At 55.1% G+C, this 18,577-nt stretch overlaps 1 protein-coding gene across 1 annotated transcript in view; it reads right to left on the bottom strand.

The window, feature by feature from the left end:
* Nucleotides 1-18,577, bottom strand: part of PLCG2 (phospholipase C gamma 2) — a 146,760-nt gene that overhangs the window by 46,545 nt on the left and 81,638 nt on the right. Inside the window, exons 12-21 of the mRNA XM_059383063.1 lie at nucleotides 17,401-17,486; nucleotides 15,895-16,015; nucleotides 15,414-15,582; nucleotides 12,507-12,611; nucleotides 11,221-11,310; nucleotides 10,455-10,630; nucleotides 9,009-9,209; nucleotides 7,922-8,041; nucleotides 3,224-3,404; nucleotides 1,795-1,866 (exon numbers count right to left, since the gene is read on the bottom strand). Coding sequence (XP_059239046.1) covers nucleotides 1,795-1,866; nucleotides 3,224-3,404; nucleotides 7,922-8,041; nucleotides 9,009-9,209; nucleotides 10,455-10,630; nucleotides 11,221-11,310; nucleotides 12,507-12,611; nucleotides 15,414-15,582; nucleotides 15,895-16,015; nucleotides 17,401-17,486 — 1,321 coding nt within the window. The remainder of the gene's footprint in view (nucleotides 1-1,794; nucleotides 1,867-3,223; nucleotides 3,405-7,921; nucleotides 8,042-9,008; nucleotides 9,210-10,454; nucleotides 10,631-11,220; nucleotides 11,311-12,506; nucleotides 12,612-15,413; nucleotides 15,583-15,894; nucleotides 16,016-17,400; nucleotides 17,487-18,577) is intronic.

Raw genomic sequence — 18,577 nt, 5'->3', positions numbered from 1 at the left:
ACAGCCAGTGGCAGAGGAAGTTGGCATATAATGGCCTCCATGAGGAGCAAGTCTCCAGCCTCTCAGAGGACAGGAGAGGTCCTCAAGTCAGCGCCTTCACTAACAAGAGAAATGAGCTGTCCATTGGCTGAACAGGCTTGCAGGAGGCACAACGAAATGACAAACAGTGCATGCACCCAGCCAGACTGACCGGGCCAGATTCCAGCTCCAGCCCATCCCGGCTGTGCGGTGGGCACAGAAATTGCACCCGTGCATATGTATGTCCTCTTAGGACGGCTCTAATCATCCCAGTTCCGAGAACACATCCGAAGGAAATAATGCAGAAGATGCCCAAAGCCTCAGATGTGACGTTCATGTTAGTGTTAACCAGAACAGCAAAGACCAGAAATGACCGACGTGGCCACTGATGGGGATGTAGCTAAACTGGCACAGCCACCTGAATACTGAAAACATTCTTTTCTTCAAAGTTGAAATTGTAGCCCATGTGTTGGGTTTGGTTCACCAGTCTTAGTTAAGAACGGTCATGAGGAAAATAAGCAAAGGAGGCACCCACACAGGACCAAGAGGGAGGTGAACAGAATACAAATGGCAGCGGGGGGCTGGGGGGGGGGGCTGTACAATGCGTCTCCGTGCAGATCAAGGGCCAGGGGTGCAGACAGCGACGGAGTTCGCACCGGGAGACCAGGGCTCATCACCGGTCTCGTTCCCAGAGCAGTGGTTTTCTCAGTGCTGACCCATCTTCAATCACAGCAATAGTAATGATTTTATTTTGAGGGGCTCCCCCTAGTCTGGCAGCCTGCGCGCGCCCATCCAGCGGCCATGGTGCTTTACTGGTCTCACTCAGGACAGGGAGAGTCTCTCTACAACTTGGGGTGGTGGCCAGGATTTAAAAAAAAACAAAAACAGGGAGAATTGACATAAAATATCCAGATGAATGGCTTGTCTTGCAAAACCAGGAGACCTGGCCCGCTCTCTGGAAAGGCAGCAACCGAGGGTGAATAGGGCGTAGCCGCCCTCGAGACTGGCTGGGGGTTCCTCAGTTTACCCCGTGTCCACCGTCCCCTGACATCCAGCTGACAGGCGGCCTTCTTCTCACTACCAACAGCTTCTTCACATCGAATAAAAGTCCCCTACTAAGTTCACACACAGTCCCCCTGCCCGCATCCTTCCGAGCCTTCATCTGGGATTTGCACTGGCCAAGGATTAGACATTTAAAAGAAGAGAAGAAATTCATCTCCGGATTTGCAGGCAGCAAGAATTATCCGTGAACCGTGCGCCGGGTGCACCCCGCCCAACAGAAAATTCTGATCGTTCTTCCTCCGCAGGAACCCGAGCGAGGAGGAGCTGGGGACGGAGTTAAAACCCACCCCCACCTGGGGGCGGGGGGGTCACACCGCAGCCGGGGTGGGAGCGGGAGAGAAGGCGCACACTGCGAGGAGGTCAGTGAACCAGACGGAATTCATAAACACCACGGGCTCCGTCCGTGAGCAAGAAACATCTGAAAGACTTTTAATTAGAAGCCGTTTGGCCCAAAGGTGGTTCCTCAAACCTCGGAGCTTTAGCAAGTCACCGTCACTTTTAGGTGGAGTTCTATTAATCTCTTCCCTGAAACCAGATGTCACACTGTCAATCATCATTCCTTCTCAAAAAAATGACATAAAATCAATTTGGGGGGCGAGGGGCAAGTCTGCCCTCAAGTCCCCTTGCCGTGCTCTGCGGGGTGGGGGCATGGGGCGGGCTCCGTGTCCGTTTGGGGACCAGGTCGTGGTGGGCATGGGAGGGATGGCGCCGTACCATGGAGGGGCTGATTTCACTGGGATCCACATACATTCTGCTGACGTCGTAAAGGGAGTTTATGTCTCTTTCCTAAAAAAGAGCAAAGCAGAGTAAAGGGACACCCTCCGAGCACCCGGGGCGGCCCGACACAGAGCCAGGCTTCTCGGCCACCCCCAGGGACGAAGCATTGAAACCTCCCAGTTTCCTCGTGCCTCCTGGTGGAGACGGGGAGAAGCTGCTGAAAAGCTCCCCCAAACTTGGAAACTGCACCCCCAGAGGAGAGAGCTCTCTGTGCCGGCCCTCCTCTGCCCGGCCCTGCAGCAAAGCCAAGCCTGGAGAGCAGCGGCAGGCGGAAGCTCCCGCGGGCCAGGGCCCGCCCCACACCGCCCCGTGAGCCAGTTCCACGTCCACGGGGGGACACAGGCCACCCCCTCAAGGGACTGCCACTGTGGAAACTGGCAAACACCCCAAACCTAGACACGTTCTACATTTACCGGCTCACACTGAACACCCATCCCGCCTCTGTCTGCTTTTGTCACTGTCTCTCCGGGTCCTCTCTGGCCTTGGGCGACAGCGGCTCCCTGACTTCGAACTGGCTTTCCCCATGGCCCTGTGGGTCCCGGCTGTCAGGTCTGGGCTCCCGTGTTGACCCTCCTCAGACCTGGTCCAAGCGCTCTGGCTGCGGTCGGCTTCTCAGTCATCCACCTGCCCGGGACAGCTTCCTCCTGCAAGCTGTCCAGCTCCCCCTCCAGAACCGGAATTTCCCAAGCCAGGCTGTGCTCCACCACATGGCCAAGGGCTACGAGTGCTCCTGGGCCATGGCTGGTATATCCTGAATCCTGTATCCTGTCACCTACGTGGCAGGAACTGAGATGGAGGCAGGAATCGAATCAGGTCTGTTTTCGGCTCAGAACCCTCTGGTGGCTCAGAATAAAAGCCAGTGTCTCTCGGGGGCCTGCCCTGCTCCAAGGAGTCCTTCCTTAGGTCTGCCGCACTCTGGCTCTCTCAGTGCCGGCCACACTGGCTGCTTCTCTGAGCCTCCAGGCACGCCCTCGCCACAGGACCTTTGTACCCACTGACCTTCCTGTCCTTAGCTGCATGAAGCACTCCTCCATAAGCGCTCGAGTCTGCCTGAGTACCTCATTCCCAGTGAGAACTTTCCAGAACTTTCCACACTCGGGAAGCGCAGCCCCTTCCGCATCACTGCCTCCATGAACCGCCCCCCCGCCCACTTTCCCTCTATACTGCACGTCACCCTCTGTCCCACAATGTGTTTTTTCAGTTGATCCCACTTATTATCTGTCCCACACGAGACTGCAAGCAGCACGAGGGCGGGGTCCGTGTCCCCCGGTCCCCGAGCCATCCCGCACACCTGGGGAGGGCTCAGCGGAGGTTTGCCGGACGACGGCAGACGCGCAGCCAAAGCGCAAGCGGGTCACCCGCCTACCATGTTGTAGCGCTCCAGGAGCTCCGGCGTCACGGGGTAGCGCAGCCGCATCTTCCGGTACAGCGCGTGCTTCTCGTAGTAGCTCACGAGCTCCACGAGGCTCTCGAAGTAGGCCGAGGTCCCCAGCACGAAGTGCCGGCCGTCCCGGTGGATGCGGCAGTGCTTGACCTTGCCCCTGGCCCTGGAGGGGGACACCACACAGAGCTGGCCACCGAGACCCCAGACGCCACACGGTCGTGCACGCCCCGCTAACGAGAAACCACCTAGCTCCCCGTCCGGGGGACCCGGGAGAGAAGCGAGGTTCGGCCCTCCTAGGGGATACGACCATGGCAGGTCTTCTCAACACAGACACAGAGAAAGCTGCACCTTACAGGAGATACGGAGTGACCCAACAGCTCGCTCCTCCTCTGCCCACTCCCCCTGACCCCAGTTAGAGGACTTGCCTTTGGGAAAGGCCAGGTATCCAGATCAGGGTCTGCAAACAGGGACCCGAAGGCCAAACGGGGGCCCCACCCCTCCCCTGCCCTCGCTTTTGTAAATAAAGTTTTATTGACACACAGCCACAGTCGTCCACTTGGGTGTGGCCTGTGGCTGCTTCCACCCCACAGCGCCAGAGCTGAGTGGCTGCACCCGAGGCCACAGGGCTCGAAGGGCCGACAGTAGTCACCCTCCGGTCCTCTAACAGGAAACGGCCGCTGGTCTCTACTCCACAGCTCTGGGCTTTGATGCTCATATCCTTGAATCTGATCTTGAGTGGCTCAACTACAACAACCACCAATTTCTTTCCCCCCCAAACAGCAAAGCAACCTTTGGTGGCCTCACCCTGCTGACACAGCGGGTGGGAAAAATCGAGAGCAGAACTCAATCTTCAGTCTTACTAGATTTATCGCCAAGAAAAAGGACCATTTGGGAAAATAAGTTTTGACCCTAACTTCACAGCCAAACGGCATCTTCTGAAACTGTCTAAAGACATAATTAGAGGCATGAGCTACTCATCGTTTAAGAATCTTGCACCTTAGAGGGGCGGCCAGGTGGCTCCGCTGGTTAAGCATCTGACTTTGACTTCAGCTCAGGTCATGATCTCGGGGTCGTGAGATGGAGCCCCTGCTGGGCTCCCGTGCTCGGGGCGGTGGTGGTGGGGGGCTGCTTGGAATTTTCTCTCACCCTCCCCTTCTCCCTCTGCCTCACTGCCCCCCCACAAGCTTGTGCGCGGTCCCTCAAATAAATAAATATAAAAACTCAGCACCTTAAAGATACTTTTTGTTTTATTTTTTATTTTTTTAAAGATTTTATTTATTTATTTGACAGAGAGAGATCACAAGTAGGCAGAGAGGCAGGCAGAGAGAGAGGAGGAAGCAGGCTCCCTGCTGAGCAAAGAGCCCGATGCGGGACTCGATCCCAGGACCCTGAGATCATGACCTGAGCCGAAGGCAGCGGCTTAACCCACTGAGCCACCCAGGCGCCCAAAGATACTTTTTGTTTTAAAAAACACACCCTGTTAAGCCATTTCTTCAATAAGTCTGGCAAAAACACAAACAAAAACAAAAACCAAAAAAAAAAAAAAAAAAAAAAAAAAAAAAAAAAACCATGCTAGAAGGGTTCTGCCTCCATGGCTTATTTGCAGGGATATTTTATTAGTATTTCTTAAAAACAAACAAACAGTTGAGCAGAAAAACAAACTGCAAGATAAAACGACAGTAGGGTCCCGTTAGTATTTTTTAAAGATGGAAGTGAATTTCCACACATGAAAGAGCACAGTATTTTCCACAGGGACATACCCATGGAGGTCATTTGGGTTTTGTTTTGTTTTGTTTTTTCCTGAGCCCACACGGAGATACCAGTCAGAAAAATGTGCTTCCTACCAGGACGAGGACCCAGATGGATGGACCACAGGGGGCTTAGCCTTCACCGTGATGTCTTATTTTCTAAGAATATATTTGCATAATAAAGACATTTTCAACTTTTGGGGCACCTGGGTGGCTCAGGTGGTTAAGCATCTGCCTTCAGCTCAGGTGATGATCCCAGAGCCCTGGGGTTGAGCTCCCTGCTCAGTGGGGAGCCTGCTTCTCCCTCTGCTCAGAGGGAGGGGCTCATGCTCTCTCTTCTCTCACCTGCTCACTCTCCATCAAATAAAATCTTTTAAAAAATGTTTTTTAAACTTTTTACAAAAGTTTCCTAGCGCAGGGAGGCTCTAGGGTCTGGAAATTAATTAAGAGTAGGGACCAGGTTCTGGTTCCTTCAGGGATCCTGACTGCACCTGTGTTTCCCTGTCCACAAGGCCAGGGACGGATAGTTCCTGTCCCCAGATACTGGGGAGGGGGCCGGGGAGGGAGAGTTCCTCCAGACCCGTGCTCTCCGTCCGCCTGGAGCCCATCCCCCACCGTGTCCCCCTAGCACTCCCGTTCACCCTCTGTCACCTGCCCGTCCACTCTGTGGCATTTACCGCACAACATCACAGTGATGTGTCGGTCATGTGCCTGACCCTCCTGCCCCAGGCAACACTGCTCAGTGAGGGACAGTCACCCCTACCCCACACCATGACCACAGTGAATTAGAAAAAGTCTCTGTGTCCGGGCGGGGGGAGGTCATCTTTGACTATTACAGTGACCACGACCCCCACGGACATGCGGGGGGTGGAGGCCAGGACATGCACCATCCCAACACAAAGGAAATAGCCTTCCCCTCCTCTTCTCCTTAAGACACCAGCACCTCGTCACTGGCTCACTCAGCCAGCGCGTCCCGACCCCCTGCTGCTGGCAAGCCAATGCTCAGCAAGAGGGAAGCGCTCGAGAGAGACACACGAGGAACAGGATGTCTCGGTCGCAGCAGACTGTTGGCCTCATGAGAGCAAGGACTGGCCGGTTTGTATCCCTTCTGTGTTTCGGGAGCCCAACAAGGAGCCCGGCACATAGTAGGTGCTCACTGAACACTTAAACATTTACTGAGCCCTAAAACTTAAAAACTCCAGCTTTTAGGGTACCACCAGTCTCAGGGGGAGGGCGGGCAGGCAAACAGCAGGGTGGACGCATAAGGCCAGGCCTCCGTCTGGGGATCTCATTTTCATCCACATGGTTCCAGGGAAGTGATTCCAACCCACAGCCAGCCTGAAGGTGCCCAGTCGGAACCATGACACCCCACTCAGGCAGGGGCCGGGGAAAGCGTGGGGATCACAGGACTCGTCTTTTCTACCCGACACCGGCTCCCAAGGGGAACCCAGTGCAGAGTAGCACCGAGACAGACACACAACTGGCCTCCCGAGGGCTGCCCGGTGAGACGTGGATCCAGGCCTGCTGGAAGCCGGCTCGCCTGCTGAGCATCTCCGCTAGTAGCCGGTAACGCCTCCTTTCTGGGATGCTTGGCCACTGAGTCTGGTTTCTGTCCCTTGTACCCCAAAGCCTCCCGACTGACAGAACTACCGCACAACTCCACGCCCAGCACCCAACATGGCGGCTGGCACAACAGGTGTTCATTAAACTTGCCCAACCCCATCCGGGTGGGAGGCAGCACCACCAAGAGCTTTGGGGCCAAAGGCAAGGTGCCAGTGCCAAGCAGCCCAGAGCCTCCCTGTCGGCAGCACAAAGCACAGAGGAGCCAGGCTGGCCGGAGCCGGCACAGAGTAAACATTGCTCAGTAAACAGCAATGATAACAAGCCTCACCACCACCACCACCACTCACCAAGAAGGAAGGAGTAACAGGGTGGGGGGGGGCAAATGCACATGCCCAGAGGGCAGCCTGGCAGGGTCAGCAAGGGGAATGGGCCAAGGCAACAGCAATGGAAGGGACAGAGCGGCCTGGACGCACCAGGGCCTCTCCTGAACCGCTGGGAACCGTCATCACCACGTGAGAACGTGGGGTCTGGAGCTTCCGCTTCCTCCCACTTTTCCCAAGGAGAAATCTAGACTTCCAAGAGCAGTTTCCCAGTACTTAACATAACCACGCAGGCCGAGGCTCCGTCTGGCCCATAAGCCTCTTGAAACCTCACTGTGGCTTTGAACATGGGTTAAGTCCAAGTCTGAAATTCTGCCTCAGTCCCAGGACAAGGCTGTGTGGCTCTAGACAGGACACTTAACCTCTCTGGGCCTCCATTTCCCTACTCGCAGTACCTCCTCTACTCTTCATGGGCTGCGAGGAAGGACTCGGGCAGACGAAGCCTCCACGGCAGGCCCGTGTCGGGAACGTTCCTTAGGGCTCCACACGCTGGAGTAGGGGAGACGCGGGGACAGTAAGGTGAACCGGGTCTGAAACTCCCCGACACTGCCCCTGGGGGAAACCAGAGCAACCTGGGGTTTGGGGATGGAACTCGAGGACAGAACCACAGTCTTGGAGGCGGTCGGTCCGTGCGGCCTTCCCACTGCCCACGCTGGGCGGAAGGACAGCAGGTCTGCCACGTCACTGCTCTGGGCTGCCAGGGCTGCCTGGGTGCAAACCCCAGCTCCGCCGTTACCGGCTGCATGTTTCAGCGTACCTTAAGCTCCCTGTGCCTCAGTTTCCTCCTCTGAACAAGAAGGATCATGGTCATGAAGCTGCTGGAAGACGGAATGAGCTCCCGGGGCAGGTGCAACTCCTAAGGACCCAGAGCCGGGCCCCGCACACAGAGAGCTCCCCTGAGCAGACGCCGCTCGTGCCTTCCACACCCGGGGTGCCTCCGGCGAGCACGTGCTGGCTCCCACCACCCCCCACCCCCCACCCCGGCTCACCTGAAGGTGATGGCGTACGAGTCGGTGCCTTCTCGCCTCCGGATGAGGAAGGCGCCGTCCCGGGGAACCCTCATTAGCATGTCCTCCGCTTCCCCGCGGCTCAGCCCGTCGTAGTACCACCTGCGGCACAGGGAAATCGGCCAAGTGAGACGGGCACCCACGGAGGAGGAAGCCCTGGGCTCCGAGGCTGCCTGGAAAAAGGCCCCAGAGACCGCCGTGGAAATTCCACCGCGGGCTTCCCCACCCAACAACGCCGCTGAAGACGGCAATCTTTTTTTAAAAAAGACCACCAAGATGGAGCTCAGGGAAGACATTCCTATAGTGGGTTCTGCTTGGAGCACGAGAGAAGAAATTAAACCCACCTGTACCCATCCCACCCCTGCCCCCCATCAGCCCGACCAGGGCCAGCATCTGTCAATGTGGAGAACAGAAAATCGGAGGCAGAGGACACAGGAACAGAATTTCGGGTCTTTTTGTCTGGTTAGTCTTGGGTTACTTTCAAAGATATGAAATGGCAGATTTTAAAAAGGCAATCTATACACATTCAGATAAAAGTAAGAAAGCTGCGGTAAGTTATAAGGCCTCTCAGAAATGTACATTTTAGCAGCCTTCTGCTTAAAAATAGCTCCCCTGCTCATTTCCAGAATGGGTTAACCTTTTGCGAGGCGTAACTAATATTCATTTCACTAGATAAAAATGAAAGGAGATGTGTACAATTACTTTCTTTTTGTTCACTTGCACAATGAACAGGGAATGAGCTTTGACAAGCAGAACAGTATCACCGGACCAAAATTCAGCTCCGGAAATCAAAGCCCGAGAGCTCGGGACTGTGAAGGTACGGGAGGAGAGAGGGGCAGGCAGAGGCCGAGGGACGGGAAGAAAGATGGAGTCGGTGTTTGGAAACAGGGGCCATCCTGGGGAATTTAAGAGATCCCGGGGGCCTGGGTGAGGGGCCTTGGGGGAAACTGAGCCCCAGCACACCCACAAGACTGGCTTTCCCGACTGCTGAACCCAATCCGCCTGGGTGTCTGCACCCACTAAACCTGGCGCCTGAGGCCTGCGGCCCCGGGAGCACGGGCACACATACGGCTTTGACTCGTGGGGGTTGGGGTTGGGCACGGGGTCGGTGAGCCGGAGCTCGAACTCGGTGCAGCGCAGGTGCGTCTCGCGGTAATGCTGGATGAGGTCATAGATGCTGGTGAACGTGACGTTGTCGGTCAGGAAGTACTTCATGGTCCCACCCTCCATGGTGGACCGGATCCGGCAGTGCTGGACCCGGCCAGACCGCCTGCAGGGAGAGGGACGACGTCAGCAACGAGGCTGGGCCCACTGACCCTGCCTGCACCCGGGGTGGCGGAGGACATGCAGGGGGGCGGGACGGGGACGGGGGGTGGACCAGCACTGCGGCCGGGGCACTGACAGGGAGGCACCACGTGTGGCCACACACGCCTCCCTCTGCTCTTAGAGAAGGCTGGCCCTTGAGCCTGGATTCCAGAACATTCTACCAACTTCCTTCAACGACATTTACCTACCTAACTCCTACTCTGGAGCCAGAAGGTCTAGGGGTAAATCCAGACTCAGCCACTGATGTGCTAAGTGACCCTGAAAAAGTGACTGGTCCTCTCTGAGCGCCCCCCCCCATCATCATCCCTGTGGTCTGTCCTCGCTGAGCTGTCCTAAGGATTGACCAAGATCACACACAAAATGTGTCTACAACGCTGCCTGGCACATGGGAAGTATCTTGTAGGAGTTAGCTGTCACTCTTAGAGGTATGTTGTTATAATGTGTATCCTTCGGGTCTCCATGGAAACACCACTTCTTACAGGAAGTCTTCCCTGACCATTCCCAGCCCAATGTTCCATCAGGCCCTGCTCGTATAGACTTCTGTAACATCTAGCATTTTCTGCATTGCACGTTATCACAACTACACTTATAGATCACTGATTCCTTTTTCATTGTCCATCTTCCTGACCAGACTCTAATTGCCATCAGGACAGGGACCTGGACTGCCAGATCGCTGTGCCTAGCACACAGCAGTCACTCAATGCACACCCTTTAGTGAATGAAAGTACTAATGAGTCAGTGAGCGAGAAAGCTCCCAACGGCTCCATAAAGCCACCTTTAGAATCTCTGCTTTAGGGACAAGAAAACAAAGACAGAAGGAGGCTGAGTGACTTGGGATGCCCTACCTGCTCTAGACCAGGACTGGGGGACAGTGGAGGGGGGATGAGTACGGCCACATTGTCCTTAGTGCAAGGTCAGACCCTGTCTTGACTTAAAATGATGATGATACTTTGCTCATCATGGATTTTTCGTTACTTCTGATTTTTAAACATTTTGCACTGAAATACCACTAGTCTTGATTGCTGTGTTTTGGGCCTCACCTGCCTCGGCCCACCCCTGCCCCACACAGATCCCTAAACGAAGTCTGGGGTTCTGGTGGAGGCCTGAGTTCGCACAACTCATGCCATGCCCACCCCCCCCCCCCCCCCCGCCCCGGACCAGCTGCAAGGGGAAGGCGGCGTGTGCCTACCAGAAGGACAGGGTGTAGTCGTTGGGGAAGGTCTTGCTCTCTCGCACCAGGAAGGTCCCGTCTTTGCCCCCCGTCTCCGCACAGTACTCCTGCAGCAGCCTCTCGGCACTCGTCCTCTTCTCCACCTTCTTGTGGAACCACTCCTCCCCAAAATGCAGCTCTGTGGGGGGTATATCCTGGGCCACAAGAGGAGGCATTTCTGAAAACCTGAACCAGACCCCCAGCACGGCCAGACCGGTCCCTCTGCGCGTGCTGGCTCGGGACTGGATAGCAGACAGGCTGGTGTCGGCTTGCCCTCACCCCAAGAGGTCTGGGAAGGTGGCTTCCAACAGCCCTCCCTTGCCTGCTGCCATGGGCAGTGGCCTCCTGGAGTCCTAAGATATCAACAAAGGGGCCCCGCCCCCAGTACAGGTTTCAACTCTACTGCACAAGAAATCTGAGAGCCATAAAGCCCTGGAAATTGCCCTCAAGAAACAGCACCGAGGATGGCCAGGAGCCAGAGGGGAGAGGGCAGGAAAGCTGGGAATCAGGCTGGACAGGGGGCTGGACGGAGCATCCAAATGACTTCCATTCCCACCCAGAGCACAGGCCCACCAGGCCCTGCAGAGAGCAGGAAAGACATCCTTGAATATCATTGGTTGGTAAGCCAGCCAATCAGAGAAGAGCCAGGCAGACCTTGGTACCCGAAGGGGTGGCTCCTTGGGCTGAGGATGTTGGGGCCTGTGGCCATGGGACAGAGGACGGGTTAGGAGGCTGTGTCCCCTACCTGGGGCAGCTCCTCTTCTGCTGTCTGTTCAATGTCGTCGCTGAACGACAGCTTGGCATCGGCGATGGCACAGTAGTGCCGAGTCCATTTCTGGAAGAGGAAACCAGCATGAGCTCTCCCCTCAGTCTTCACCGCATCAACTCTGGGACCCAGGGGCCCCGCCCGGCATCACCCCAGCATTTGCGAGGGATGAACCTTTCCCACTTTCGTAGACGTATATGGTGGTTTCATGGAACTCGACCCCCTTCAGGACGTTTCCTTTAAAACATCTATTTTGGGGTTCTTTTGGCATTTTCAGGACTTTTTTTTAATCACTGGGTCTAAGAGTAGATACAACTTCGTGCCAAATTTCTAGTTCCTATTTATTTAATTTGAAGCCCTTTATGAATGATGGGATTGTTTTGGGGGCCTGGTGGCTGTCTTTTTCTATTACCTCCACTTTTAATGACTTTCAAGAGTTCTCAGCTAGTCTGGCCAGAGACTCTTCAACATCTGACTTAATTCTTTATTTACATGTTAACAATTTTTAGTGTTTCTAGGGTGGAAGAACATACATATCAAAATATATGCAGACGGATTTGCATGTTCCATTAAAGAATGTAAGAAGTGGCACAAGAATTCAAAATGCATTCCTCTCACCCAAATAAGTGGTCCACCCGGTCAAACTGTCCCGAATGGAAGGGTAGTAAGGAGTTAGGACAGCCAGATACAGTCACATCCTGGACTGAACCCTACACCGAAAACAGGACATCAGTGGACCAACTGGTAAAACTGAAAAAGGCCCATGAATGAACACGCGGGAGGACACCCGTGTTCATTTCCTGCTTCCAACAATTCCACTCTGGTTATAGAGGATGTTAGTATTTGGGGAAGGTGACTGAAGGGTACATAAATATTCTTTATGTGCGTGTGAATGTCCAATATGTTACTGGGAATATAAAGTGATTTCAAAGTAAAACATTAAAAATTCAAAAAGAAGGGCGCCTGGGTGGCTCCGTGGGTTGAGCCTCTGCCTTCAGCTCAGGTCATGATCTCAGGGTCCTGGGATCGAGTCCCGCATCGGGCTCTCTGCTCACCTGGGAGCCTGCTTCCCTCTCTCTCTCTCTCTGCCTGCCTCTCTGTCTACTTGTGATCTCTGTCAAATAAATAAGTAAAATCTTTCAAAAAAATTCAAGAAGAAAAAGAAAATAAAGGTGAAGATGGGAATAAGATAGGAATATTCTCAGAGTTCTCTGGTAGGCCTCAGATGTGCTCATGGCCCTGAGAAGGGGTGCGGGGAGACCCACCTGGTCGATGGAATCCCACATGTACAGTTCACCCTGCTGCTTGTGCTCATCCTTCTTGTCCTCCATGTTGACATCCACGTCGCCCCGGGGACCCAGCTTCTTATGCTGAGGGGAAAATGCACACAGTCTCCTCAAGACCCAAGTTCAGGATCTTGGAGCTAGCAAGCGTTCATCCCCATCAGCCAGCCAGCCAGCCAGCATCTATGTGCAGTGTCGACCTCAGGGCCTTTGCACTGCCTGTTTTCGCCACCTGCCTTCTCTCTCACTACATTCAGCTCTGTGCTCGGTGTCACCTCCTCAGAGGAGCTTTCTCTGGCCCCTGGGAGTTATTTTCCAACTCTGGGCCCTTTGTGGTTCTCTGTGACTTCTGCTTCCCTGTCAAAAAACATAAGCCCCACGACGGCAGGACTTTGTGCGGTTCTCGGTTGAATCTTCTGTGGCAGCTCAGCAGATAGTAAGTGCTCGATAAACAGTGGGTCAGTGACACCACCCGCGTGTCCCGTGTTCTCTGCCACACACAGAGGGAAGGGCAGGAACAGCCAGTCCAATGGCCCAGAATGCAGGGCTGTGGACGGCACACCGGGGACACAGAGTTAAGCTGCTTTCTCAGCTGTGTGACCCTGGGCAGGAGGCTACACATCTCTGGGGCTTACAGTTCTCATCGGGGAGACTAAGACCATGACAACAACAATCTACATCCAGATGGGCGCCAACGTCCATGCAGGCCAGTATTTGTGAATCTTGATTCTGGTGGCCCAGAGGAGGGAGCTCAGGGTTGGGAGTCCAACCAGGGCTCAGATTCAGAGCCTTACTAGCTGGGTAACAGCGTGTCTCGATCTCAGTCACTTCCCCTATGAAACGGGGGTAACGCCAGCCCCTGCTGGGTCCTGTCAGCCAAGGGGCATGAAAGCCACCTGTCAACACTGAGGCAGCATGTGTCATTTTGAATGGCCTCGAGTTCCCTCTTGGGCAGGAGCCAACCACAACTCAGCTAAGCCATCTTCTAGAACTCAAGGTCCCCATCTGGAAAATGGGTCTGGGGGCTGGGATTTGCCACCCCTCAGGGCTGCAGGAGACTGGACAGCATTTACTGTCACACCTAGCCAGGCTCCCCTACGCTGTTCTCACCCTCTTCCCTGAACCAGAAACGGAGGGAGCCACGAAGTACCAATGGGGAGGCAAAGGGTGCTCTGATGGGGCCTCCCCGACCTCACACCCTCAAACAAGAGCCAGAAACCCTCTGGGGATGCACAGGGAGCGGTCCCACGAAAACAAAGCTACAGGGAAATGCACCCTCACTGACCTAACGCCTGAGAAGCCGCGGACCCTGCCGGGCCCAGCTCTCGTGGCCTCTCGTCCTGCCTTCCCCAAGCTGGAAGCTTCCCTTGGTGTCTCGAAAACACTGCCCCAGCATCATAACCAAATCCTCCAGATACACTAGTGCCTTTACCCTGAGGGCACAAACATGCCCTCCTCGGGATGAACCTCTGAGAAAGCCCCCTCACAGCGTTTGGCCCTCCTCTGTGGACGGGTCTGTCTCCCCACTAGACCGTGACCTCCCGGCAGGCAGGGATTATTCCCAGTGCGGCTGGGTGGCCCAGTGACAGTCTGGGGAAAGTGTCACCCGTTCACACGACCCCCACGTTGACGGAGTTACTCCCCCAACCTGAAGGCAACGCCCCCCTCTGTGTGGCAAACACCTGTCTGTCCTTCCACACGAACCTGCCACCTGGCACCAAAATCCATCCCTCTCCTTCCGCCAGGGGCTAAACCGGAGACTTCACATCCGGCCGCCTCTGTGGGAGCTGTGGACATGTGACGGTCTCACACACAGGGCAGGACAGGCTGGGACATACCGAACTGACACCCCACTTGTTTGCCAGAAATCACGGACCCGGGACACGTCCAGGTTGCCCCTTCTCTGGGCTGAAGCTCAGATGGGCCCATAATCTACCATCGACCCCACACATGGGGACCACGTCCCAGGGCAGACCCCCACCCCTTCTGTGCCAGTGACCTCCTTTGAAGTTGGGGAAGACGACAGACCCGTTTCTCAAAACATTTACAATGCACATAATTTTAAGAGAAACTATATTGAAATACAGTTATTAAGACCTTAAATATTTATAATGTAAATAGGTGTGCTTCCTTATTAGCTTTTTATAGAAGATCTACAATCAAATCGATTAGCCACCATAATTTCAAAGCAGTGATGCGGACAAGATTATTTTAAGATATCTGTACTGTCAACACGATATGAAACTATCCATGATTTCTGCTGGTGACAAAGCCCCAAGTGGCTTGTTGCTGATATTCACAATGGAAGGAAATGTTAAGTTTTAGTTACAGGTTAATAATAATAAAGAGGCAACATTTCCCCCCAAGTTCACATGCTACCATACCCCAGATTCTGAATGGATTCTCTGGGGGTCTACAGAATAAGAGGATGCTGGTTCCCTTGACAGCCTTGTGGACCAGAGCTCAAACCTTCTAGAACATTCTCCCTCAGTTAAAGAGGATATGACCTCTTCTGTGCTTTAAGCTGCAATATACCTGGTCTCTTCGTCTTAGTAATAAAGATCCCCAAACATCACCTCTCTCCCCGGCATCCCTGGCACTCTTGGGCACAGCTGAATCTTCAGCTCTCCCCCTTGCCAGCAGCTGGCAAGAGACCCCCTTCAGCCATGAGCACACACAGCCTTTTGGGGCAACTGTCTACCTCCATTCTGTGTCCATCTCACACAATGCACTGGGACACAGAGGCTCCTCGAGGTGAAACAACTTTGCCCAGGGTCGCTCAGGGCGTCAGTAAGGAGAGCTGGTGGGAGTCTGGGCGGTGGAAGCAGGACCTGTGCTCTGAGCCACTGGCTTTCCTGAATGAATGCCAGGCCACCCGAGGCCACCCACCTTGATGATGAACTTCTCCCGCAGCTGGCTGGGTGAGGGCAGCTGGTCAGCGCTGGCCTCCGTGGGCTTCGTCAGCAGCTGGTCGCCAAACACCTCCTTGAACACCCGGGCCATGTGGCGCTGCTGCTCCACGCAACAGTGCTCCTCGATGGACAGGATCACTGGGAAGCTGTGTGCGGGAGGAGCGGGCTCAGCCCAGCAGGTGGGGGGTGGGGCCGGGGTGGGAGGTGGTGGGGGGGGGGTGCAGAGGGCAGCAGTGTCCCAGCACCCGCATCCTCCCAGCTCCAGAACCAGGGAGGGACTTCCGCTTTGGGCCGGAAGGGGGCGCCAACACTCAGCTGAAGACTTGTTGGGCGAGACCAGAGGATGGAGGCTGGGCAGGTAGGTAGGTGTGGGTTGTGTGTGGTGTGTATGGGTGTGGGCAGGGGCGTCTGTCCACCGTTCCCTTAAAGACGAACCACCAGGAAATCAGCCAACCGACCTGGAGGTGACAAAGGCATGGTCTTTGATGGCCTGCACGACGTCATCAAACTTGATCTTGGTGGTCCGTGTCCAGCCATGGTAGATGATGGGCTTCCCGTCGGGCCCATCCCAGCAGTCCACTGAGGGGAGAAACATGTAGTCTCGACATCCGGCCATCTGTCCCTGCCTGGAGAGTCCACTGACGGCAGCCACACCGCAAGGGGGGTCGGGGCGGGGATGGGCATCTGCCAGCTTGGGCCCGGGGCCCCCGGTGGCTCAGTTACCGATGTGAGGGCCACACACGAACTCCCCTCGGGGGCTGGCAACACGAGGAGCCCTGTTACCTGTGTACATGCATTACTTGTGCAGTTATGGGAAGACTGTAGTTGCTTAATTAAAGATCCCCAATACAGTCATCCCAAAGAAGCTAGTTTCAGTGTTTCCTTTTTTATTTTTTTTTAAAGATTTTATTTCTTTATTTGACAGAGAGAGAGAGATCACAAGTAGGCAGAGAGAGAGAAGGGGAAGCAGGCTCCCCATTGAGAAGAGAGCCCGATGCGGGGCTCGATCCCAGGACTCCAGGATCATGACCTGAGCTGAAGGCAGAGGCTTAACCCACTGAGCCACCCAAGCACCCCTGTGTTTCCTTTTTTAAAAAATAGATTTATACTGTGGGATTTGTTTCTGATTTCCCTTGGCTTGTTTGTTCTGCTAGTGGAAATAATACAGAGCAATGAGATGCTGATCTTTCTCAGCTTCATAGGAAAACATTCAAACAGAACTAGGTTAGGTAGCAGGTGAACATCCCCTCTATTTTTAACCCCCAGAGGTACCAGGAGCTGATTGCTTCGTACTTAATTTTTTCACACTTGCTTTTTCCTGGGATGGGGGGCATACACCAGACAACCGTCTGGAGGGTTAGGTGCCATTGAGTCTGATGGTCGGAGGAATGGGTTTGATAAAACTGCACCCTCCGTCAGGGCTCTGGGTCCTTTCTCAGCCCAGTGCACCTGCACAGCTCCGCAGGTGCAGACAGGCCAGAGGGAAGCAGCAGGCTCCCGAGCGCATCCAGGGCCTGTGGGTGCCCATGAGCAGCTGTGAAAAGAGCGGTCAGGTGGCATCCAAGGCCCGGCCAGCTGCCAAAACACAGAGGGCTCCTGCCTTCCTCCGTAAGTAGCCCGGAGGGCAACTGAAGGAGAAAAGCAGCCTAACCAAGCCCCCCAGCCCTGCCGCCACATCAGGACACTCTCCAGAGGCCCCGGGCCGCCGCCCCAGGGTTTCCCACTCCAGTCCGGCCAGGCTCGACACCATGCCTCGTCCTGCGGGGAGACCCTCTGGGGAACAGCGGCTGGCATTTAGTGACCGCATCCCCCGCCCCCAGAGGCTACGGGGACCTGGGTCCTCCCGTGGCCTGTCCCCGTCACCCACATGACTCAGGCCTTTCAGACAACGCGAGCATCAAGCAGGGACACGGCAGAGCTCCAGTCCCCCCGAGTGCCCCCCACCCCGGGCGAGCAGCACTCACGCTCAATGCAGCGGCAGCCCGCCCGCAGGCAGCGGATGTAGGCTTCTGTGGACGACTCGCTCCGCAGCTGGTCGCCGGTGAGGTACCTGAGGGAGAGGACGCCATGGCCATGGAGGGGACAGGCCCGCACCCTGGGGCGTCTTGGGGAACCCTGCAGCCCAAGTGCCCAACATCCTGAATTCTTCCTGTCTAGAAAGATCCCCAGTTAGGATCTGGGCCAGACACAAGCAATCGTGTGGCCATCCTGGGCACAAGTCTTGGGCTCCAGGCCACAGTCACAGGACGTGAACGACAGCCATCTTGGTGACCCAAAGGAAGGGTCAAGACTATGTATTCTTTGGAGGAGAATTTGGTCCAGGGGTATCAGGAGTGACACTGACTTATGGCAATCAATTAAAGACCCTACTATCACCCCCCATGCCCCACCACCACGGTGCCCGCTAGGAGGCCATTCGTCCAATGATGGGCCGCCATTGTGGTACCAGGGCTCCAGGCCAAGATCAGGTCTTGAACAACGATTGCTGGAATTCACTATGCTTTGAACTGTGTCCACCAAAACTGACATAAAAATGCGTATTTGTACGCACTTTCCCCCATGTCCGTGCCCCACACCCCTTTCAAGAGTTCACGTTCCTTCACTATCCTCTGGGTTTGGTGGCATTCAGCACTCTAAGCCAATGGCCATGGCAAACAATCAGTCTTCCCCTAAGAAGACATCACCTTCCAAAATGCCTTCTGACTCCTGCCTGCGGTGACCCGTGGGAAGGTACCCGTCTGCCGCTCTCTCCAGATGGCCAGGCCCCGAGATCTCCACCCTCTCACCCCACAAGCGGACTGCGCAGGGGAACCTGACTGCAACTTCTCCCTTCCAGTCTACCCTCTCTTCTGAAGTTGGGATAATCGGGATAATGAAAGGTAAATGTGAATGCGTTGCTCTCTGACTGCGAAGCGATCGGTGGCTCCTACTGCCCTTCGCTGTGATTTTAAAGGTTCCACTCAAGTGTCCTCCTCTCCTGCCACTCACCCTCCTGGATTGTACCATCTAATAACCGTAACAGACGCCCTCGGCTCCTCCTGCCCCCGGGTCTTTGCACGTGTGGCTCCTCCTTGCCTCGCCGCCTGTACTTCTCTCAGCAACTCCTGTTCATCCTTGAGTAAAAGGAGGCTTTGGGGACCC

This window comes from Mustela nigripes, chromosome 17 (assembly GCF_022355385.1).
Source record: "Mustela nigripes isolate SB6536 chromosome 17, MUSNIG.SB6536, whole genome shotgun sequence".
Classification (NCBI taxonomy): domain Eukaryota; kingdom Metazoa; phylum Chordata; class Mammalia; order Carnivora; family Mustelidae; genus Mustela; species Mustela nigripes.
This window is presented reverse-complemented; position numbering and strand designations above follow the sequence as displayed.